We start from the raw sequence: 24829 nt of genomic DNA on the forward strand, positions 1-24829 counted from the left end.
GCTCCCATTTGTGCAGCACGTGGATATTTCTTAAAGAAACTCCGGCTAGCCTGGCCATGCTCTACAGGATACCTATACAATATCTACATAGACATTAAATCAGTGATGGTTTGATCAGAACAAGCAGCCTGAAGCTGGACAGATGATAGAGAAAGGTGGGTTACTTTGAAATATCCACCCACTGTGACCAAAGGGGAGTCATACCCCTTATATATGTAATATGTAACTGAGTGGAGACATAGTCTTGGTATGGTAGAGAACATATTCTCAATGTTCTTATGTTTATAATAGACGGTACGTCACTGTTTGCTTTGTGTTTGTTATCAGGATCACTATTTTAAAAGAGGCGAGACTTGATCCAACATTTGGAGATATCATCTGGTTCCTGGAATTTGCAGAGATGAATTTTTACTTATATTTATTTATTTTCTTAACCAAATTGAATCAAATAGAAGTCTGAACGGTTGGGAAACATTGTCTTCATGTTCTGAAGAAGAAATCAGCTGTACCAAACTAATCCAAACTGATTGTCTTAAATTGCTTTTTTTGTTATTATTTGCAAACTAAGCATGCTGATTTCTTTTCCAGAGGATGAGAAAAGTAACCAACATTAAGCTGCATTTATTAGAAATGATTAATATATCAACTGTTCAATCATAGATTTTAAAGTTCAGATGTGCTGATAATTGAAAGGTGCAAAATATTGTCCCGTTGCTGCAAGATATTATGTTATACTCTCTCTGCGTCTTTCTCATTTCCTGCTTTCATGCCTTATGCAAGAGCCACAATGTATGCTACCACCCAAAAACCCACTGAAATGATGACTTTGCTAGAAAACTAAAAGTCACTCAAATATGGTGTAAAGCCTGATGATTGATATCAACAGTCATGAGTAATTAATCTAAATCACCCACTGACTGTTTTTCAGTGACCCTTAACAGTCTAGATGTACATCTATTAACAGTTGCATGACTGGCTGACTTTTATGCTGTTTATTTTTTCTTATAAAGTCCCACAATGTAAACTTTTGCTTTTAATTCAATTATTTAAGGTTTCATGTTGGCATCAAGCTGTTTTACCACTGGAAACTCAAAAGAACTCACTCTTACTGTTTATTTTATTTAGGTGTACTTCTGGCAAATGATCAGATAAGTTTCACACTCTACTCTGGAGGAAATGTGTGACAGAAATGTAATCATGTCGACTGTCTTTATCTTCCAACACACACATGCAAAGAACAACAGTTTCTAACACAGACTAAATATCCCACATGAAAAATCTTTTGGGTATGCACTGCTACTTTCCTCCCTCATAGCTGCATTAGCTATCCCATTTCTTTTATTCAGACTTAAACATGGGGGCATGACTGTTTGGGGTGCCTGGGATCGGGAACCCTGTTGCATGAACCAACAGGGCAAGCGTAAACTTTCAGACATGTGGCCTCACATTTGACTCACAAATAGTGTTCCTGTGGTTGTAATGCTCTATTTGTGCTCACACGCTGCGTTTAGTTTCAATAAATGTGATGCTGTGCATTATAGCTAAAAATCATCTTCTTTATCTCATTGGTTCAAAGGACATTGTTCCAGAAGTGTTTATTGCAGAAAGTCAAGGTACCTTTGTTGAAGGTGGATCTTGGCCAGGTCTCTCTTGAAAAATATGTTTTTAATCTAAATGGGATCTTCCTGGTTAAATAAAGGTTAAAGTAAAAATAAAAAAGGCCAGTTGCAGACTCACTGGTTGCCCTGTGCTGCCCCAGAACAGTTTCAGCTTTGGCCCCAGATGTAATGTGTACCTTAATCAAGCCATGTAATAACAACATGTGCTGGAACATAATAGTGCAAAAGCAACATGACGAATCTCTTTTCAGAGAGAGAATGAACTGATTCTTATATACCGCTTTTCTACTCTCCCAGATTACTCAAAGTTCTCTACACAAAATCGCACAGTCACCCAATCACATACTTTCTCTAAACTGAGCGCTTCCTAACTACATTCGTACACATTCACATGCTTGACATGAAAACTGGAGGAGCCAGGGATCAAACCACTAACCTTCCGATCAACAGTTTACCTGCTGGACCTCCAGAGCTACAGCCACCCAGTGGTAAACATGACTAAACCCTCACTAGGTTTTGGATAAAGTGTACACTCACATTCACACTGTTTTTCTATGAGCCTGGGCTCATAGAAAATAAACCAAACCACAATGGACCAGATGTGGCATGCCATCACATGAACAGTGCCATCTACGCCAGGCCTGGCCCAGAAACTAATCAGGAAGGCTGGCTCCGTGGTCGGCATGAAGCTGGACACTCTGGTGACAGTGGCAGAGAAAAGGACACTAAAGAAACTGCTGGACATTATGGACAATGCTGGGCATCCTCTGCACACAGTGGTAAACAATTAGAGGAGCCTATTTAGCGACAGGTTGCTTCTGAAAAACCAACAGACTTAAAAACCCCTTTGTCCCACACGCCATCAAGCTGTTTAACTCCTCACTGAAGGGGAGAGGGAGGGGAAACAGGGGGACAAGGGAGGGCGGGAACAACTGAGCTGTAGTGCTTTTTGACACTGTGCAATATTTGCAATTTTTTTTCCTATATTTGACTGTGCAATAATCACTGTGCAATATATTCACTCAAATGTGCAATCCACTGGTATTCCTATTTATCTCTATTATATATTCTGTATTTATATATGTGTATATATTGTATATTTATGCTTATATCCTTACTCTCATTCCCCTTACTGTATCTGTAACATGCAACTTCTGTCGGTGCTGTGCTACTGGAAACTGAATTTCCCGGAGGAACCCACCCGAGGGATTGCTTTGTGGGTATGGGCAGATCCTGGTGTAGCAGAAGAGGTGCAATGTTTCATCACGGACAGGAGCCTTTCTGGGAGACACTCCACTCATCTTACCAATGACTGTAGAAAAAGAGACAAAGAGGAGCTTCAGTTCATCTCCGCAAATATTTTCTTTTATATGTGTGTGTGTATCTGTGTTTGCGTAACTTACGATCCTTGACCCACTGAGCGTCTGGATCAGCACAAAGTGGTCCATATTCTGTGTTGAAACTGTAAATGAAAAAAAGAAGATTATAGAGATTGCATTTGTTTGTGTGTAGGACAGCTTGTGCTGACTTACATTATAGCCTTCACACAGGGTCCTCTTGCAGCCTGCTCGCGGTATGTTTGCCCCACCACCTCAGGGCTCATATCCAAAGAGGTGACAACAACGCAACACGCGCTTTTACTTCCAGGACCTGAATTTGAGAGGTAGGTGGTTAAAAACTAATTTATCTGACGTGAGAAAGTCTGATTAGAAGGAAAACCAAACGTTAACTCCAGGTTTAAAATGTGATGAAACTCCTTACATCACAAAACAAAACAAATGTTACCTGAAATTATGTCACGGTGAGTGAGCCTTTTTTGTGCCTCACTCTGTAAAAATGTTACACTTTGACAGATAATGAAAAAAAAAAATACTTTTAGCGATCAAAGTGCATAAAGCAATCAACAAGTAACAATGTTTTCAGATATTACACAGTATGTTTTTTCTAGATGAAGGCAGGCTGAGTGCCATGTCTCTGTCTTCTAATGTCTCTGATAAAAAAAAAAAAAAAAAGGTGCATGAGCACATTTTTTTGAGGTTGTGAATCAAGAGAGTAGTGTCAATACTCTCTTTATATATATTTGTATTATTTCTATAATAGAGGGTGTGTGATCATTTGCTCGACTTTTAACTCCCGTAAAAGTTTATACATTACATGTCTACATCACCTATCATGGCCTCATCAGGTATCTCATATCATCTTGTTATTGTTATGTTATGCTCCTTTGATATTTTGCTAGTTTGCGTGTTTTAAAACTCTTTTTGTTTTTCTTTATATTTTTAGACCCAGATATGTTAACCTGATCCCTGCGAAACACCAGCTCTGCGTGGATTTTGACCGCGAGTGACCGGATGTTGTTTCCGGCCTGAGGTTGCCTGAAATGCCGTGAGGCTCGTTTGAAAGATTGCGCCCGAGACCAACTCCGCCTCCAAGGCATGCCTACCTTTAGCTGCCACCAGTGAGATATCAGAGCCGGGCTCCCTTATCCAATCAGGAGCACGAGGAAGACAGCTTTTGCAGACTCTCCAGAAATATACAAGTCCTTACCAGCTGCTCTGCAACCCAGTGTTTCTGGTCCCCTCACCAACATTGCTTTTTGAGATCTTTTTTATGAACCACCAAAAAAGCAATTTTACCTTGGGTTTGTTACCTGGATCACAGAGAAAGTTTCCATAAACATTTTTTAACAGAGGTCTCAAGATTGTTCTGGCTGTTATTTTTTTTCCAGTTAAGTGTGTCAATTTCTTTTCCAAAGGAGGTGATAAGAAATGACAAAAAGCTTCATTTGCTAGCAACGGTTATTATATCAATAAACATGACTATCCAGAGTCTAGGCTGTTAGAGGCTTCCCATGATGCACTTTTTTCACTTATGTGTTTAAACATCAATCTCTGGATCTCTTTCACAGTATGTTTGTTGTACTGTCTTCTACCCCTCAGCCCATTCAGTCCCTACAGATGGTTGCCCCTCCTTGAACCTGGTTGTGTAGGAGGTTTCTCCCTTCCCATTGTTGCTTACTCATGGGGAGTTATAAAAGTCAAAACATCTTTAGGTCACTTCTGCTGTGATTTGATATTATATAAATAAAACTAGATTATATTGAAAGTTGACATTGTTTGTTGGAGCATTGCAGCCTCACAGAGTAATACTTATCGTGCTTCAACATAATATTACCATATTATGTGGGTATAAGGACTCCAAAATTGCTGCTGTTAAGAGACATGCTTAAGAAGCGGATTTCAAACTCTATCAGTCACGCAGTAGAACCTGGGAATAGAATAGCTGCGAGAGAATTCAACATGAATGAATCAATGGTACGGAAGTGGAGGAAGCAAGAAGAATGAGTGGAGTAAAGTTTGACTTATCTGACTGTTTGGTTTTGCTTAATGGGCCTTATAATATGGTGTGCCTTATGGTCCAAAAAATATGGTAACTTATCTTTCTTGTAGAAATGTACTCGAAATAAAGAAATTTGTGTTGACAAGATTGTTAGTTAATCATTTACAAATCAATATTGTCTCTATAGGCAGCAATTTATTTTTTTTAAAAAGTGATCATGTAAAGGTGCGGTGTTAAGCGATGCAGTTGAAAAATGTGGGTACACCTAACTTTTGTGCTGGTACACCGAAGCAAAAAAAGATTAGGCGCACCAGTGCAACCGTGGCAAAAGTTAGTCTAAAGATGTGCAGGGAGCTGAATGTTGAACAGAAATATCCCACAGCTGCAGCATATCATGTTATACTCTTTGTGATTCTGTATCACTCTCATTTCCTGCTTGTAGATGATATCGTCACACTTAGCCAATGAGTCACAATGTATGCACCCCTCACAGAATAAAACTATAAAAACTAAACAGCATCAAGATGTTTCGTTTTAGTTTTTGTTTAGTTTTCACTACAGAGTGAATTAGCTTGAAAGAAACCATTGCACCCCTGTGCTATCATGATAGCCAAAAGAGTTATGACAGTCAAAAGGGTGATGTAAATGATGCCGAGCATGCAAGCAGTCATACCCAATAAAACCCCCAAAAAGTCAGAAGTGTAGCCCCCCCCACCCCCCATCACAAATAGCTAGATGCCATTGTTTGAAAAAGTAATGCATTGATTAATTTTATGTATTTTGTTCTTTTTTTTTTTTTTTTTTTTTAAGAAAAGTGAGAGCATATTTACGTGCAGAAGAGTGGCAGCAGGAGGAGAGCAGGAGGAGTGTGATGGAGAGGATCTTCACAGACATTTTCACTGATGGTCTGGCTCGCTGATCAGGTTGAAACTATATATGATTCAGGTTTGGTTATTTATTGGTAAGTGCAGGAACATTCACAGGCAGTGAATGTGTCTTTGTGTGTGCATGGTGTGATATATCAGACCTGCACCCCTTATCAGGGAGATCTGAGTATTTCAAACCACCAACAGCTCACTGAGAACTTCCAGAGAAACACATACACAAAGTTTGCAGACACTAAAATATATATAGTGTACAAAACAGTTTATGTACTGTCACTGTCACGGTTTGCCGGGGCAAGCCGTGTGGAGTTGGAGAAAGGACCCAAAAGGCGGCAGCTCTGGTACAGGTGAGTATTTATTTACAGGAGTGGGTACAAACAGCAATGGTGGGTGAACATGAAACCTAAACTGGGTAAACTAACAACACAAACCAGAAATGAAGATGCAGGGAGATCTGGGGAAATACACATGGAGAGATGCAGGGAGACCGAGGGGAAACAACACAGACAAACCAGCAACTACGAAGACAGAAAACACAACTTAAATACACTCAGAGAACACAGGGAGATTACACACAGGTGGGAAACACAGCTGGGAGTGATTAACATGACGAGACTAGGGAGGCAAACTGAAAACACTCACATAAGACGCAGACAAAGGACACAAACTAAGAAACGCGGACTAGATACAGGAACACACGGGCAGAACAGAGTAAACACTAACCAGAGGAAGAACAGAACCAAAATCACGAAGAGAAAACACAAAACGCTGGGTCAAAAGGACCCAGGATCATGACAGTCACAAATGATGGATCTAAATCACACGTCGATTATTATTTTTCCATTTTGACTAACTGTGGCTGTTTATCTCTTGCAGTTGTGCATCATGCCTCAAGTGAAAAACAATAGTGACTCATGATGCCTCTTAACGATCCTGATGCACATCCATTCGTTGATGCTTGGCTGCTTATTTTTCCATCCATAAATCCTCACAACTTAAACTTTTGTTTGTAATTTAAGCCATTAAACTGTCACTGAAAACTAAAGCAGCGAGACACTCATTGTTTATTTCATTTAGGTGTCTCATCTGTCCATATGACATCCGTCAACATGTTTTTTGTGTTGCCTGTAAAATAACGTGTTACACCTCATTACTTTTTGCAGTTTTTTCAATAATGCAGTAATGTAACCCATCAATGTTAGAACAGTTAAAATTATATTGATTTATTATGCACCATCAGCATATAAAATGCTTTTTTCTTGCTGTTCACTTGCTCTACAATCATCTGATTTCAGTTTGTGTGTGGGAGGAGGAACATGGTGTTGCAGTACAGTGATACAGCTTTTGAAGAATACAGACATGGACATTACTTTTATTTTTATCACACTAAAGCACATGAGTATGATGAAAAAGAGAGAAAAACTGCATTATATTGCTCACATAACTTTATGCTAACACAAAGCTAGCTAAGAAGTTGAGAGCATGCTAGCTGCTGATCTTCAACAGGTAACAGAAGCAGTGATGAACAGTCAGTCGTGCAGCCTTGGGTTCTGCCGGTTCATAGTCCTAGAAGTAACTTAATTTTATTTTTTTGTTGTCAGCTTTGTGTTCATAAGTTAAAAAAAACCAAACAAACAATACTATGTGAGTCCTCATCAAGGTAGGGATTGGAGCTGGTGTGTGGAACTGTAGCCTAAGTTACGTTTATATCGTTAACTGGTAATTAAGTGAATCTTTGTGTGATTGCCTCATCTATTACTACTTCATTCAAATCGTTGTGGCTTTTTATTCACTGGAGTAATTAGAGGTTGTTTAAAGTCACATTTCCTGGGGTGCAGTTGCCCTGGTAGTGGTATTGCTTTCTTTCCCATTATCTCGCTTTTTTTTTTTTGCAGCAATAAGAAGGCTTAGAGCACATACCTGCCTTAAAAAGACAGTGAAAGTCTTTCAACATAATCAGTCTAAATGATTGTGAAACTTGCTCTGTGCCATTTCTCTTTCTTCTTATTTTGCTTGTTCCCACAAACTTTTATCCACTTTTTGCTAAGTAGCATTCTTTATCTGATGTAGTAATACATATTTGAGTTTATATTACTTCCTGTTTGAACTACACTTCAAGAAATAGTCGAACCAAAAATAAGACAGCCACAAAAGCTTATTTCCTGTTTATTTAGCAGGAAATGGGTTTGTAAGAGACATGTTTCTTAATTTGATGGTGTGAGTGTCTAACTCTGCAGTACGACTGCTAAATGACAGATTAAATTTAATATTTCTATATAAGGATATTTCTGATTATCATATTAAAAGAACATGTACTTGATTACTCGAAAGGGGAAGTAATTTGTTACACTACATGTTACATTACTTTTACTCTGTAAAATGTCCTGAAATGCACATCATATAATTAGTATTTAATTATATAAACCTAAGGCCAGTCCCACATACCCACACAAATCACTATCTTATTAAAGACACAAATGTTGTTTTTGTTAGCATTTAGGTATGAACACAAAAGAACTGGTTCTTGATTCCTATATCTATATATCTATATCTATATCTATCCAACATTTGGTTAACGACGGGTCCTCTTTCTGAGCGATAATAAGGGCCTCCCGTATGAGGAGAGGGGGGGCTGCGGGTTCAGGAGCAGGCTCAGCTACTTCTTGAGCCAGTTCCTTGGCATCAGGACCCACCTCCCCCTCCTCAGAGGGCATCACATCCATCTCCAGCATAGAGCCGACCACTGACTCTGACAAGTCAACCACTTCTCCCTGCCGATGGGCATGTGACCGGGTAAGAACACCTATAGGAAATACATCCGGGTGCTGCCGGCTTAAAACATCTGGCAAAGGACTTGGGTCAGGAGTCTTTGTGACCTCTGGGGTAGGATAAACCTTCCCGCCTGCAATGTCATTGCCGATTATGAAATCCACACCATCAATCGGGAAGCAAGGACACACAGCTACAGGAAAAATACCACTTACTAGGTCACTCTGCACCCAAACGCCTCTAACAATAACATCTGTGTCGCTGGCAGTCTTTTCATCAAAAGCAAGTGCACTGGCCAGTATGAGGGACTGTGAACCACCTGTGTCGCGTAGAATGGTCACAGTACGCCCATCTCCAGGCTTACCAGAGAGTGAGTCCGCTCCTTTGAAAATGAAGGGTTTAAAACATTCGTCAGGCGTTTCAGTGCTAAGTGGTCTGCTACCAGGAGAAGCGTTTTTAATCTGCCCTATCCCTTTTGGTTTACGTGGTGTTGAAACTGGCTGTCTTTGCCTGTAGGCCTCGCAGTCCGCTATTAAATGGCCGGATTTAAAACAGTAGAAACATTTCCGGTCTGACCTGGGACGAGGCACAGGCACCTCTCTCCTTGAGTCTTGCTCACCACTAGCACCGCTAGCCTTTTCTAGTGTATCGCGTCGCTCATGCTTAACAACACTGGTTTTAATGATGAGTGCGAACTCGTCAGCCAGGGTCGTGGTCTGCTGCAACGTAGAGACCTTCTGCTCATTCAGGTATACCGCCATCCGCTCGGTGACGCAATTTTTGAACTCCTCAATGAGAATTAATTCCCGTACCGAAGCTATGTCTGCAGCTTTACAGGCCATACACCACCGATCAAAGAGGACACTCTTTTCCCTCGCGAAATCCAGGAAGGATTGACACTGCACCTTTTTCAACCCCTGAAATTGCTGCCTGTAAGCCTCGGGGACTAATTCGTAGGCTAACAGGATTGCACTTTTCAGTTTGTCGTAGTCCAAGCTGCATTCAGCGGACAACGAGGAACAAACTTCCTGCGCCTTGCCCACCAGCTTGCACTGTAGTAGCATGGCCCACGCATCCTGCGGCCAACGCAAGGCTGTCGCTATCCACTCAAACGATTCAAAATAAATCTCCACCTCAGTGTCACGAAATGCAGGGACCAGACGACTATTCCTTCCTACATCAAACTGTATGTCTGTCTGTGACAGCGAGGCCACCACAGGAGGGGTGGAGGCCTGCTGGACCTGGCCTCGAATGTGAGGCGCCGCACTTGGTCCAGCCGGACTGGGTGTGCTCGGGGGTTCTTGCATTACAACCACCCTCTTCTCCAACAACCGGGACACCAGAGCGGCTTTCAGCTCGGCTTTGCGTAGACCAGTGGAGACACTGATCCCGTAATATGTAGCCAGCTCATGCAGATCCCTCTTCCTACAAACATCTAGCAGGGCAAGCGACGGCTCTGCTGTAAACCCAGCAATATCAAAAGTGGCCATGAAAACCCAAAACGGCCTGCCAAAACACAAGCAAACCACTAAAAGGCCACACACACAACGCCTTCACTACAGAACCACACACAGGCAAAAGAGAAATGTGTTGTGTCCAAAGTCAACCATTAATTGAAAAGCCCACACTCCCCCCAGCCCTACCTACCCAGAATCTAGCCTGACCTAGCTTCTAGAGCGTACCAGGCTCGAGGCCACTTTAAAGGCAAATCATCAAGTGCCAAAGGCACTGAAAAGCCTACCCCCCAACAGAGAATTAATCCCCACCCGGATTTGCACCGAAAATAAAAAAGGCAAAACAAAAAACGAGTGTCCGAAGGAAGAGCAAATGCTCAGCTAGACACTCCCCTGTGCTAGCCGGGGAGAGCAGTAGCTAGCCAAATGACCTTCACACAACACACAAACACCTGTTCACACTTGTAATCAACCCAATTCCTTTCATTCCGATCCCGGACGAGCCCCCACTTTGTTACGTCCCCACTTAAAAGCTAGGCAATGAGGGTGGGGGACAGTAACAGTTAGATCCAGGTGGAATGAAAAGAACGCCAGGCAGAGATATTTAATATAAAATAGATCTTTATTGTAGGCAAACACCTTAACCCTTTAGAGCCGATCGGAGCGGACACGCTCTGTTTTGCGTAACTATTTTTAAATCCCAGTAGCACTGCAACCACGTAAGCTAGCGCAAAAAATTTTTTTGCATATGAAACCGGAGGAGTTGTACTTACATCTTATGCCATCAGCTTGTCCTAGGTCACGGTTTCCTTCCACATAAAGCTTTGCAAAAACTGCATAAAAAGCGCTTGCAGGAACAAAAACATAATATTCCAGAAACACGCTTTGCCAATCCGATCAGCTGTTCATAACACTTCCTACGTTGGAATAGACGTCAGCACGAACTTTTGCATTTCCGCCATTACCTGCCCGAAACCGGAAGTGACGTCCTTTTCGCGGAAATGTAGTCTTTTTTATGATCAGGGCCTCAGGGCATATACTGGTCTTTTTAAAAGTTATCTTTGACTTTATGCCTTTCTGTGTCGTTTCTGGGATGCTTAGGACTCATATTGCACTGCTGGAAATAGTTTATTTTGATGCATATGCTGCTTTTTTGCAAATTTGCAGTATAATATTTATTTTCGTTTTTCCTGCAGTGTATAAAAATTAGTGTATTTCAAAAATAAAATTATGAAGACACTCAAAATAAATTTCCTGTGGTGGGAAACTATTTTGTGCAACTTTTTTGTATTTACAGTTTTGAGGGATAAGCCTCTTAAATATCTCTAACTACAAATATATGTTAAAAAAGCAAAAACGATTTTAAATTTTTTTGTAGTTTATTGCACTTTTTTGCAATTTATGTAATTACTATGCACTTAATGAATACATATTATTAAAATCTGGGCTATAATGGTTGTATTGATGTATAGCAACTTGAAATGCTCCCAAAAATGGCTCCACAGCATGTAAAAATATAATATAAGCTCTGGCGGACTTGGTTCTATGGTAGGTCTTAAAGGGTTAATAATCATATAAATGGCAACAACAAAAGGAGACAGCACCGCTGCTTTAATGAGAAATCAGGGAGGTCAATCCAAAGTGGTAATGACCACTTCAACAAAGAAAGCAACAATATGGCTTCAACAGAAAGAGACAGCAACGCTGCTAGCAAACAATATCCAGGCAGGCCACACAAACTAATGAAGGCCGCCGTCACTCATGGGCAATCACTGCTCAGTTAAGCACTACTCACAAAGAGCCACACACCAGAAGGCTGGTCACACGCAGCAGGCTGTTCCACACCTAAGCCAGTAGCACACTCTGACCAGCACAGAGGAAATCCACCAGAAACCTCTCCCTCCTCCACACTGCTCTTCTCAAGCTTATATCACCCCTGAGGGTAATTGGTGGTAAACGAGGGCAGATGAGCAGCAGGTGTGTCCTAAAGGAGAAGGCAGGGGCAGAGAGAGACAAGGGGAGGGGCCAGAAAGAAGGAGGAGGAGAGGGAGAAGACAACACCACGCCCACACACTCCCACAGCCTCACAGGATGTAACACCTGTTAACTCACCACTGGACTCCTGCCCTCCAGAGGGGCTCTTCATTCCTGGCCTTTTCAGTGGACAGGTTCTGTCTCATACACTTCTGAAGTGTGAGATGGAAAATTTGACTTATTTCGCTGTGGCTACCTAATACACATTTTCTGAATGCAGAAAACAAAGAATAAACAAAGTGCATTGAGATGCTTGAGTACAGGTAATGTGTGTTTTAGAATGAATAGTTTTTATTTCTGAAAAACAGGACATGTAATTTTGCTCTCGTGGTGGAAGTGTTTGCATAATATTTATGGTTTCCTCATCTCACCTCTGTTCTTTCTTCAAAATTATCTAGCGCAATGTTTGATTCTGTCCTCATGATGGCACTGTTGCTTCATTATTAAAATTGTAGGACTGCAGAGGTATAACTGTGTTTTAGAAGTGAACTGCACAGCCCCAAGTATTCATCCAAGTCATTGAATCCAAGTGTTCCAATCACTTCCATAGTGACAGGAGTGTAAAACTTCCTCTTTACTAAATATTCCACAGTCAGCTGTTAGTGGTGTTATTACAAAGTGGAAGATTCTGGAAATGACAGCAACTTAGCCATGATGAAGTTTCCCATATAAAATCATAGAATGGGGTCAGCACAAACTTTCTGCAGAGTCAGTTTCTACACATAACCAAGCTTCATGTGATCTTCAGATTAGCTGGAGAACAGTGCATAGAGAGCTTCATGGAATGGGTTTCCATGCCCGAGCAGCTGCATGCAAGCCTCACCAAACTCAGTGAATGGATCATATGCAGTGGTGTAAAGGATGCCACCAGTGGACTTATTGTTACTGTTATTGTGCTCTATAATAATAACACCACAAAGGCAGACAGGAGAATGAGCTTTAGGAGTCAATGCACATGTAAAGAGTCACCTTGTCCCCTCAGCTGAATGCTACTGACACCCTTCAACGGATATGCTTTGAATTATGTTCAACTTTTTGGTAACAACTTTAACACCCCTGGATTAGTGGCTGGAGCCCAGCCTAAGTTTATTATTCCAAGATAAAATGTACGTTCTGTTTTTGCAAAGTGGGAACAACAGAAATTCAGACTAGGTTACAGAGTGGGGTCGTTCAAGATTCAAGATTCGTTATTTGTCACGTGCGTGGTTACACAGGCATAACACGCAGTGAAATGTGACGTGATACTCTCCTCGACTGTGCAAAGAAAAAAGAGAGAGAAGACAGATCTTTATATACAGGGAATAAATATATACAAAGAGGAAATTATGTGCAGCAAGTGGGTGGGTCATGTACATTATATAAATAGAAATAGAAATAAAATGAAACAATCTGGAAATTTACATGGTCGTTGCATGTTGAGGTAGCATGAAACTGCTGAATGAGTAGCTGCAGAGCTCAAAACACCAACACAAAAGTGCCTCACAAGGTTGGGTTTCTTTTTTTTTCTTTCTCTTTTTTTTTTTGTCCCATTTGGATCTATAGCCATCAGAATTGTTGTCTTGAGGCCAAGAAAGATGCCAAGCGGATTTATTTTACCAAGTGGATCATCATGGCCTTGCCATATTGGTCCATTTTATTGACCTTTTATTTATTTTATTTTCGGTTGCTACAAACGGGACAGACATGACTGGGGGATAGGACAGGGAGAAAGAATGAAAGAAAGAGAGGGAGAGAAAGAAAACCAATGGGGAGAAGAGACGGTGAGAAGGGGGGGAGGGGGGGAGGGGAGAAAAACAAACAAAACACCTGGGTCACCTGTATGGAGAAAAAAAAACAGAAGAGAAAACAAACAAACAAAAAAAGAGCAACATAATAAAAACAGCACCATCACAATAAACTAGCTAGCAGTAGATAACAGTAGATACTAAATATTAAACGCTATTGTGCAGCACGCAAGATAGACAGCGCACAATGTGCTTTGTGAGCCCAATTGCTCATTGTGAGCCCACAATGAGCCCCACAAACTACACCCTTTTTGAGCCAAAAAGGGTGTAGTTTGTGTGTGAACTTGTCTGTGAACACCCCTGTGTACACCTGTGTGCACACCTGTGTGGATCAGCATGCTTGTATTCCAAAGGTTTCTCCATGTAACAATCTGCTAGGGAATGTGGGGAGCCATAGCCCCATCCCCCAGGGCATGAAGCAGGTATGGAGGAGATCCAGGCCCCAGAGTACAAGGACCCGAGAAGGACCACCAAAAGGGGGGAACCGTGCCACCCTCCTGGGAAGAGCTGAGTAGAGCCCCAAACGTGAGGTCACCCCGCAGCTACAGAGCAGAGGCCAGAGGGGGTTGCAGTGGTGTGCCCGCTGGGCTCTGCCGGCAGCCAGCTGTGCCAGAGAGGTCGAGCTTCAGGCCCAGAGGCCAGAGGCTTGAGGGCATCCCACCCCCTGGAAGGGGCCCAGCCGGGCCACAGGCGCCAGGCCCCGCCAATCGGCCACCAGGAGTGAGCCGGTACATACATGAGCGCCCAGCCAAAGTCGACAAGGACCTCCAACACACCAACGTCTGAGGGCATCAGCCACCGGCAGGGAGTGTGGTGAGGGGAGATAGGCCTCCGTACTTTAGAGGGCCTGAGATGTACCTGAGGTTGAGTCTAAGACCCAACCTGACATATAGACACAGACGAACAGACACACGTGGACACAGACGTGCATTCCCACCCCATATGCACAACCAAATACTCGGCACTCACCCAACGTGTAGACAGACACAAATAGACACTGCACAGAGAGTCGCACTCCCCAAACATACTCTATACCCCAGGTCCAGGTAACCCCGCCCCCAGAGGGGCAATCCGCACCTAGACCCAGGAGATGTAACCCTTCTCTCTGGGGTGGAGGCAAGCAGACCACCTCCTTATCCGCAGTAGCAGGGAGGCCCCGCATTCCAGACCCCAATCTGACGGCCAGCACCTCCTCCCAGCCCCCCAGCCCTGACGGCTAACAGAACCGGGGTGAGTAAAGACCCCAAACCTCCCTCCGCCCGCTCATATGTAGTGTTGCTGTGTGCTGTTCTAAAGTGCATTTAAAACTCAGGAGAGCATGGTACTAGCTTCCTCTCAGAGAGCAGCACGGCTCCTCCTGAAAACCCTTAGTGTCTATATGCATTTAAAATTGAGGGTAGGGCACCAGCGCCAGAGGTGGGTTGGAGTACACCGACCATCCTCTGGATGCTGTAAAACGTGCCCACCCCCAAGGCCCTATATGTATGTGTTATGTGAGAGTGTGAGTAATGTGGATGTCTAGCTTGCAGAATAAAACTGAGGCACAGGCGGCCAGAAGGGGACAGAGGGGGAGTGCCTCCCCTGCACCCTGGTGACATACCTGCACCCCAAGCCCTGCGTGTGTGGGTGGGTGTGGTAGAGCGGGAATAGGGAGGCAGCTGAGGATGGGGAGGGAAGAAAGGTAGGGGCCAGCTCCCCCGCTGACCCCAGTAGGCACCCCCACATTCTGGAACCCACCAGGGCAAAGGGGCCCAGGCCCATCCGTACCGGGGCCCGCAGCAGCAGCACCGCTCAGCCCCACAGAGTCCGGGGCAGCCCACCCGACTCCACCCCAGAGAAAACTGCACCCACCCCATCATCCAATCATCTCCCAAACTACACAAGACAATAGACACCCAGGTTGAGTTCATTCTCTACCTCTCCTATATCTCTCCCCTGTTGAGAATTCAGTTTTACCCCGGTTCTTCTTATTCCTCGAGCATCCAGAGATGGCACCGGACTCAGTAGTCATTTTCACAAAATCTTTATTCATCTTTATTCAAGCATGCACTTCTAGAAGGGAAGATGAGGCCGGTGTCCCTCTGCAAATATCTTCACTCCTTTGTTTGTTACAGCCAGCTTTATAGAAGTGACCCCATCATAAAACCCCCTCTACAGTGTGCTGCAAACTCTGTCTGTGTCTATGTGCACGAGCACGTGAATGCCTACATGTGCACGTTCCCACGTGTCTATGTGAGTGCTCGTGAGTGAGTGTGTGCGCATACCTGTGTGTATGTGTGAATGCACATGAGTGTGTGTGCGTGACAGTTAAAACACTGTGGGTGAAGATATCTTCCTAAAGGTCATAAAACTCCCCCCACAGTTACAAATGTTAACACCCCCACCTTAAGACATCCTCTGGGGAATTTCCACTCAGTGGGGGAGAAGCCTTCTAAAATCTACTCTTTTTTTTTTTTTTTTTTTCATGGCCTTTTTTTAGGTTTTATTATATGCTTGATATTCACTTTTTACAAGTATACAAAAACAAACAAACAAAAACAAACAAACAAAAACAAAACAGTGCAGTGATTGATTGCAAGGCACACCGGTTATGGCTGCATTACTTATAAACAAAACTTAAAACACTCAAAATGTCACAAATCTTGACACTCAGACCGACAGTCAGAGAATAATGGAAGTGTTTGGATGCGATTTCTTCCTCATTTGCTGCTCAATCTTTAAATCAAACTGCTGCCTTTCTCTGTTACTTATACGCCGCCCCCTGAGGTATTTTTCTTCTGCTGTTTTTACTGAAATGTTGTCCACTCCAGCAATGGCATAAATAATGGCCTCAGGAAGAAGCACATCCAGGACAAAAGGGACACGATCCATGGATTTCACATCAGCTACGCAGGGGGCGTTGGCCACAGCTGCTGTATAGAGCTCATTTAGGTAGCAGTAGACTTGGTCGAGCTGATGGTCATCTTCAAGGTATATGTTCACCACTCGTCTACGATTGTCACTTAAGAAGGAGCGAAGCCACCTGGACTTCTCCTGTCCATGGATCACAGCCAGGAGGTGTGCGTCGACCATGTGTTGCTTGACAATGAAATGTTCAAGCTTCTCATTTGCGCGGTTGTGGGCAGCATGGGTCCGATCTGGCAGCAACCTCTTTGAACACCTTATTTCCTTCTGCTGTTCACTAAAGCTGTCCTCCTTAACATCACATGGCTCCTCCATTGTTGAATCACTGATGATGGTTAGTCTCTCTGAAGCTGCCTTTGGATACCTCCTCCTCACAGGATAACTCATATCGTGATCAAAGTACTGTATGAAGGAGCCAGAAAATGAGCCACATGCAATCCGAAATCTGTAGTTGGTTATGAGATCCAGGGACCATGATATTGCAGCATCATAGCTTTCTTTGGCTTTACACATGAGTTCATTAGCTTCTTCACAGTCAAAAGGTTTCAAGCATTTTAGAGCCACAGCAAACCCTTTCTTTTTCTCAATGATTGAGTCATCAATGAAGATGATACTGGCTTTTCTGTGCTTTCTGTTCACACTTTTTACCAATGCAGGCCAATATGGATAGTTTCTATATTTGTGCCACACAAATGCTCCTTCGGTAATGGATGGGGGCTTTTCGTCTGTCCGCATCAGGAAACTTGGGAGCTCTTCCTCGTCCTCCTCATCACTTATGTCATCCTTCTGGTAGGACAAAGTAGACAGCTGTTCTTCATGATGACTCAGTTCTATTGAAAGATCCGAAGACATCATGGAGTCATCTTGACTTTCTGCTTCAGCCTTCTGGAGTTCAAATCTTGGCCTGGAGCGGGAGGATGATTTCTCTTTATTTAAATTCCCAGTCTCTCTTTTTGGCTTCCTACCACGCCGGCACTTGACTGGAGAATCATCGGTTTTACCATCGGTCTGCGTTTGCGTCTTTGTCTGTCTTTGTTTAACCAGTCTCTTACGCTTACGTTGAGGTTTTGACTGTGAATCTACCGCTGTTGTCTTTATCTGAGTGATGAACTCAGTGTATTGTAGCTCCCCTTAAGGAGGGGAGCCTGAAATGGTTGACGGGACATCATAGGTGGTGCTGTAGACTGGTGTGGAGGTCAAGCAGGCTTCTTGTGCAAACCTCATTTTCTCCCTTTCATTTTTTGGAGTACTAGCCTCTATTGAAAAGACAAGGCCGCAGTCGCTGCAGTTGCCGCTGCCTGGCACAGCACTTGAATCATTCTTGCTGGGAGACAAAACCGCATCTGAGGGGTCTTTCTCTGGCGACTTCTTTTTAGGTTCCTTTTTCCTTGTTTTTCCAGGTGCACCTTTCATTGCTGTAATATTTGGTGTATTCCTCCTTGTGGAAAGCTTTCCCTGGAGTTCATTGGGACACCGGAATACCAGCGATCTGACATTAATCGGGGCTTATTTTCTTTATTTGGGGGAGTTGAAGGTCCGTAGTAGGCGCCAGGGTGGATAAACCGGTAGCCGCAGTAGCTTTATGCCCCGAAACAAAACCTGCAGTCAATAGTGAAAGCAATGCGTCGTGCAGACAATTCCTGTTAACAAATGTTTGTTATTTCTCGTGGACTGTATACCACACTAAAAGATTTGCCGCCCTAAAATCTACTCCTAACTTCACAAAAGAGTGAGGCCTTTATTACTCTACACACAGTATCTCTACAATAGTTCTATATTCTACAATAACATATTTCTAAACTCTAAAATAAGCTAAACATTCCTACAAGTCCCCCTTTTTTATCTGCTCCATGGCAGATAAAACTAAACTAAATCTCTCACCAAAACGTTTTCATACTGTGACTCCCCATTTCCCAAAAGTGGCATCATGGTGTCGGCCCTGTATCAGAGTCTCCCACAGCACGATTGATGAGTCTTACGAACAAGGCTCTGATACAAGGCACACAACAACACCCACATGTCACTAATACTGCAATAAAACAGACAAAGAAACCATAATTGACATAATGAAACCTTTCCATTGCCCAAAGACAGAAGTCATCCATGCTTCCAGCGGGTTGTCCATTCCCGAATGCTCATACATTACGGTGGACGTCTTTAGGCCTTCCAGCGCTCGGGTCACAGAGCCATCAGGAACTGTTTTATTTGGAATGAAAGTACAATACATATCCCCAAACATCGCGCAAACGCCCCCTTTTTATCCCAACAACATATCTAACGCCATCTGATTTTGTACTGCCATTAAAGACGTTGGACTCAACTGTTCAGTAAGCCCTTGCATTTAATGACAGCACAAAGATAAAATGTATACGAGATTGTGGACCCTTTAACGTAGTCCAATTCTACACCGCCATAATAATCCAAACACTCATCTGATTTACCTGTTTCACTACGTTTGGTTCGCTCCACCGTGGCCTGTGATGGTGGAGTCGCTGGAATGGATTCAGATCTGTCTCTGGGCAATTCACTTTCAAAAAATCACAGTTACAATTACAACAGTTATCACTCCTAACACTACCATTGCTCTCCACTTTCCCCATAACCCCATTTTAGTTATTTCTCTCATCGCTTTTGTCCAATGTAATCTCACTTGTTCTTTTGTTTTGTTTTGTCCTTTTGTTTTTTTTATTTACTTTTGTTTTTGTCGTTATTGTCATTATTGTTTTTAAACCTTTATCTTCTGAGTCGGGTGATTCTCTCTTACTCTTCTTTCTTCAACTTCCGGGGTAGACTACCCTTCAGTCGTTGCATGGATCAGGGATTTATTCTGTCCCTGGGCTGGGATCCATGTAGGGGGGTCTCAGCCGAGTTCCCCCTTTTTTCCTTTGCAGAGAGCCTTTCCGACCTCTTAGGCTCTTCCGCTACAGCACACTGGCTCCAGTGGTACCAGGTTTCGCCTTTCCCTTTCAGTCGGACCGCGTGTGAGGTCCTGGTCTCCACCTCGAATGGACCCGTCCACCTGGGCTCGTTCCACTTTCGTTTGTAGACCTTCAGCCACACCCACTTTGCCTCTGGCACCTCACGACATCTACAAATTGAAAAAGTAACACTCCTCTCGCCACACGGCTTTCGCCATGTGTCAACTCCCCAATGAGACATGCATAAGAATGTTGCACAGTCTCCCTAAAACAATCTAAATCAAACTTCCCATTTGCAACCAACTATAGATCATGAAAGTGATAAAGTACTCAGCATAACAGACAAGTATCATGTGCAGGTTTTCTCCAATCATTAAATCACTATTATTACCATAATTTGTCCCAAATCATGAATCATCCCAATTTATTCCACAATTTAATCTGTGACTTCCCTTAAACAATGTCACTCCACCCATTGTATCACTATGAGCTCAATAGCCCATCTTCAAATATTCCATAAAAGCTGCATCCCTTATTTGTTTTTCTCATGTCACTTGTCCACTTCTGCTGAATGCTACATACACTCTTAAAGAAAACAAAACCTGTAATAAAGAAACAAACATCCACCAATTGTTCTGCTAAAAACCACATCATCAAATCACATAAAAAACTGCAATGCTGTAGAAAAAATGCAAATGTTAGCGCTGCGCAGGTGTGTACACACTTTCTCACAGTAACTTCTGTGAGCAACACAAGCCCATGAATAACACACCTCTGATAGATTCACAAACATAAAAATGGCATTTAAAAGGTTAAACCATCACGCAACCTCAGATGTTGCTATCATTTTTCTGCTCCTGTAACAGAGACACACACAGAGATACATCCACACCTTTGTCAGGTGGGGGTTGACTTCACACAATGGTGTTAAGTCAGTCAGTCTTGTCAGCTTTTACCAGTCAGTCAGTTTGTTTTATTTCCATTCATTCATTCATTCATCCATTCTTTCTTTCTTTGCTGATAGTGAAACCTGTCGTCGCATTTAGTTTCCACCCTCAGCAAAATGACGTCATTTCAAAAAGAAAAGAAGAACTTTAGATCGGATTACATCGCTGAATCCTTTTTGGACAGGGACTTGTCCCAATAAGTGGCTTTCTCCAGAGCCCATTTTAATGTGGAGAAACCCACCCGCAACGGCCCTCCCGACGACGTGTAGCACTTTCAATTCCCGACGTGCAGATCTGCTTAAAGAAAAGAAATTCACAAACAAAAATCAGTGCACTGTTCAAAAAATAAAAATAAAATGAAAAATGACAAATAAACTGAAAAACAAAAGAAAAAATACAAAAGCCCAGTCTTAGGACTTGTCACAAAATGTTCTTTCTCTTATAGGTGAGAAAACACCCATACTTCAGAAACAAAAACAAAACAAAACAAAAATCTGCCAGTTTCACTCATTTAAACTCTGGCTGCAAGATTCTGTTCCTATCATGTTCCCCAAAATAATACTCATTCAGTCGTCTGTGTATCAGTTCTCAACCCACTCAATAAACCCGACAGGATGATGGTAACAGTATTGCCTACTTAAAATTGTGTTTGATCTTCATTACATGTGTGTGTGTGTGTGTGTGTGTGTGTGTGTGTGTGTGTGTGTGTGTGTGTGTGTGTGTTAGTCGGGTTAATACATTTTCTGTCTTTATGTATCCTTTCATGTACCTTCCCCCTTTTTTCTGAAACAAGACTCCGTTCACTCCAAAGTTTGTTTCAGAAACATCTAAATGAAAAACTCTGTCATAGTCAGGCACAGCTAAACCCCAAATGCTTGCAGGTTACCATCGGCAACCACACTGTGTGTTGTTAACCCCTTCTACAAATGCCCTCTTTTAATGTGTAACACTTTGTGTATGATTTTTTTTTTTATCTCTGGTGCATATTAGCTGCATGTGTGGTGTCACTTTCCATTTTTCTAACAGTACACTTGCATACCTCAGTGCTTGTCTTCCTCCCCCTTTTGTGGTGGTCTGGACACTGTGTCAATCCTCCACTTCCAGGCAGTCGCTTGTCTCCCCGGATTCCTTAACCCCAATTTGATTGCCCACACTAAAACAGCCGCCTCAGTCCTCTTCTGCTCCTTTCTCTCCCACTTTTCAGTCCAATGGCAGTCAGTTTTCTTCAGCTTTGTCCCGTGTCTCTCTTTGTCCCACTGTCTCTTTCATTGCCATCTCGCTCCAAACATGGCAAATGTCAATCTCAGACAGTCTTCTCAAAAGTCCTTCACACACAGTGAGGTTGCAGCTGGCTGGAAACGCATCTCCATCCATCCAATCTAGATGGTGGTTCTTCTCTTTCTGATGCCGTTTGCCCACAGCGCTGCTGGACCTCTCTGCTCAGAACTCTGGTATTGTCTCTTGGACTCCTGTCCACTGTTGATGTTCATGCTCGTGCTTCTGAAACTGCACTCGGTGTCTTCAGGGAGAGATTCGTTTCCTTGGAGCTTGCTTGTTCAGGATGAGGACGGGAAGCTGCAAAACAATTCAGCCAAAAAATTCTGGCTGGGTGTTTCTATTTTTTTTTTTTTCCTAATGATTTCAACCTATAATTTTCTTCCGACTGCTGCCCGTGGAGAATTGATCCAGGTCCGTTCCCCACCTGTAAACGACAGACTGAGAGACTTTCATTATTCACTGTGACTGCATATGTTTTCATTACTCCTAAAGCAACACATCTCTGCTTATTTTGTTTTGAACTCTACTGACTTTAAACCCAAAAAATGAAATTTTATTTATTCTTAACTGCAAACACAAAAATCTTCTTGATGTTGTTGTTAACTATTTTCATCCACAACACTCCTAATTATGTTTTCTTTTGTGTCCAGCAGGGGAAGAAGGTGACCTGTAGCGTCACTGCTTCCCAGTTGGAGACAATTTCCCACTCACACTTCCACACTTTTTATTTTCTTTGTTTTCATCATTTTCTTTTCTCTCTCTCTTTTTTTTTCACCCCACATTAACCTGTTAACTCACTCCTCCAACCTCAATTTCCTTTCAGCCCAACAGCTCTCATACAGTCAGCAATCAAATTCTCCATTCATCCTTGAGTACTTGGTCACCTTTAAATGTCACTATTAATTTTATCAATTTATTTATCATTAGTCTAACACTGATCACTCTTTAATTTGCTTTAGTTACTTTAGTTCATTTTCTCCTCTTTGATCACTACGATTTCTTAACTCTTATTATTTCATAGAAAATCAACTAATCTACTTTGTCTCCCTCTTTGTCATCAAGGAATTCACACACACACTCACAGGCTGATCACTCGCCCCCACCTTTTCTTTCTCTCTCACACACACTCACACTTTACTCTTCGTTCGCCCCACCTGTGAACCCGCCCCCTCGAGGCTGGCTCACACACACTTCATGCTTCTCGCAGTCCCATTCAAACTTTCTGCGAGACACTTCTGCTGATTCAGGACAACGCCCCAAGCGGCACACAAAGCGGGTACCGTCCGCTTGTGCGCCTCACGAATTGTTCAAACATGCGCCACGGACTTGATACCGCAGTTTCTCTTCCCCTAAAAAATATAAAACCAAATTAAACCCCCCAATTGACTTCACAGCTTGCAACAATTCGCGACACGGCCGCCTGCCGCGATTTCTGCACACCACAAGCACACACTTTTAGACACGAATTCTTTTTGTTACTTTAATTGACTCCCGTACTTCAGACGAGACACAGACTCTAACTGCGCTTTCACACACACTACACAGTCTACACACACTGCAGTCAGTGGGCTGAGCCAAGCAGTCGTTTTCTCACTAACAAAGCAACTTGCCCCCACTCTCATGCACGTTATCAACCACGACTAGGATCCAACACCTAGCTTTAGTTATTTAAGGAGCCACGAATCCCCAGGTCACCACCCTGGATCTCCTGCCTTCAGGTCCTAACCCCGCGTCCGAGACTAGGTGGGGTAACCAAACCCGTGACACGCGCAGCCCGTAGTGTCACAGTTCGGCTGTGTGGCAGGCAGGAGAAGGACCCATACGCAAACTCACAGAGTCAAAAGTTAAACTCAAAAAACACAGCTTTATTGCTGGCGTGGAGTGGGACACGAAAAACAATACAAAATAAACTAAACTGGGAAAAACTAAAGCACAAGGAGCCACAGGGAAAAATCACACAGCTATGATGGAGGACGCAACACTGACAAAGAGAAACATGGGGCTTAAATACACTGAGGGATAACGAGGGGGAATGAGCCACAGGAGGAGAGCACAGCTGAGAGTAATTAAGCAGGACGAGGCAAGGGAAGCAAAACTAGAAACATTAACATAGAACAGACTGTGAAAGTAAAACAGGAAACACACTGACGGAACTCAAGACATGTGGACTTAACAGACTGGGGGAGACAGAACATAGGGATCTGAAACATGGAACAGAAAGGCACAGTAGATCAACATGAACATAACAACGCCACAGGGGAAGAGTAAAACTGAACACGATGAACACAGAAACACCAGACCTCTTCACAATAAAACAGGAAACATAATGAGACGTAGACATGACAACCCAAACTTCACAATGTAAGACACAGACATGAAACACATGAAAAGCAGGGGAGATTTACCATAGTTGGAAACACGAGGGGGAAATAATAAGAACTAGAAACACTTAACCCTCCTGTCATCCTTTAAAAAACTCACACCCATCACCCTAGGGACCATTCTCAGCCACGCCATAAAAAGACCATATATCCATATTTTATTCCACTTTAAATTAGCCAACCTTGTAAAACTACTTCTCCCTGAAATATTCATGTAAAGTTTTAATTATATTTTCGTTGTTTTAACCCTTCAAATCCCAGTGTTATTACATGAGCGCCCTGTGTTATAAGCCCCAAAAACCAAAAAACGAAACTAAATATTTCCACAAAAAACCAGTTGAAGTAATATGTGATTGTCATTATAAGTAGGCCTTTAGATGGACCAAAGATTGGCACCAACATACATTTTGACCTGCCATTATTTTTTTTGCATTTTTTTTGCAATTTAAAAATTAAAACTTCAAGGCCCTGAGTCTTCATTGACATCCAAGAAAAGAAGAAAAAATAAAATCATATGA

General features: G+C 42.7%; 2 protein-coding genes across 2 annotated transcripts in view; one reads left to right on the forward strand and one right to left on the reverse strand.

Annotated features, from left to right (window-relative positions):
* LOC309695321 (butyrophilin-like protein 2) overlaps positions 1 to 24829 on the forward strand; it is a 148240-nt gene that overhangs the window by 40528 nt on the left and 82883 nt on the right. The window lies entirely within an intron of this gene.
* On the reverse strand, positions 16363 to 17747 carry LOC309694283 (PWWP domain-containing DNA repair factor 3A-like). Its single transcript, XM_082514236.1, has one exon. It carries the CDS (start codon positions 17640 to 17642, stop codon positions 16545 to 16547), a length of 1098 nt encoding a protein of 365 aa, XP_082370362.1. The 5' UTR covers positions 17643 to 17747; the 3' UTR covers positions 16363 to 16544.

This window comes from Aulonocara stuartgranti, assembly GCF_965226115.1.
Source record: "Aulonocara stuartgranti genome assembly, chromosome: 3".
In the NCBI taxonomy this organism is placed as follows: domain Eukaryota; kingdom Metazoa; phylum Chordata; class Actinopteri; order Cichliformes; family Cichlidae; genus Aulonocara; species Aulonocara stuartgranti.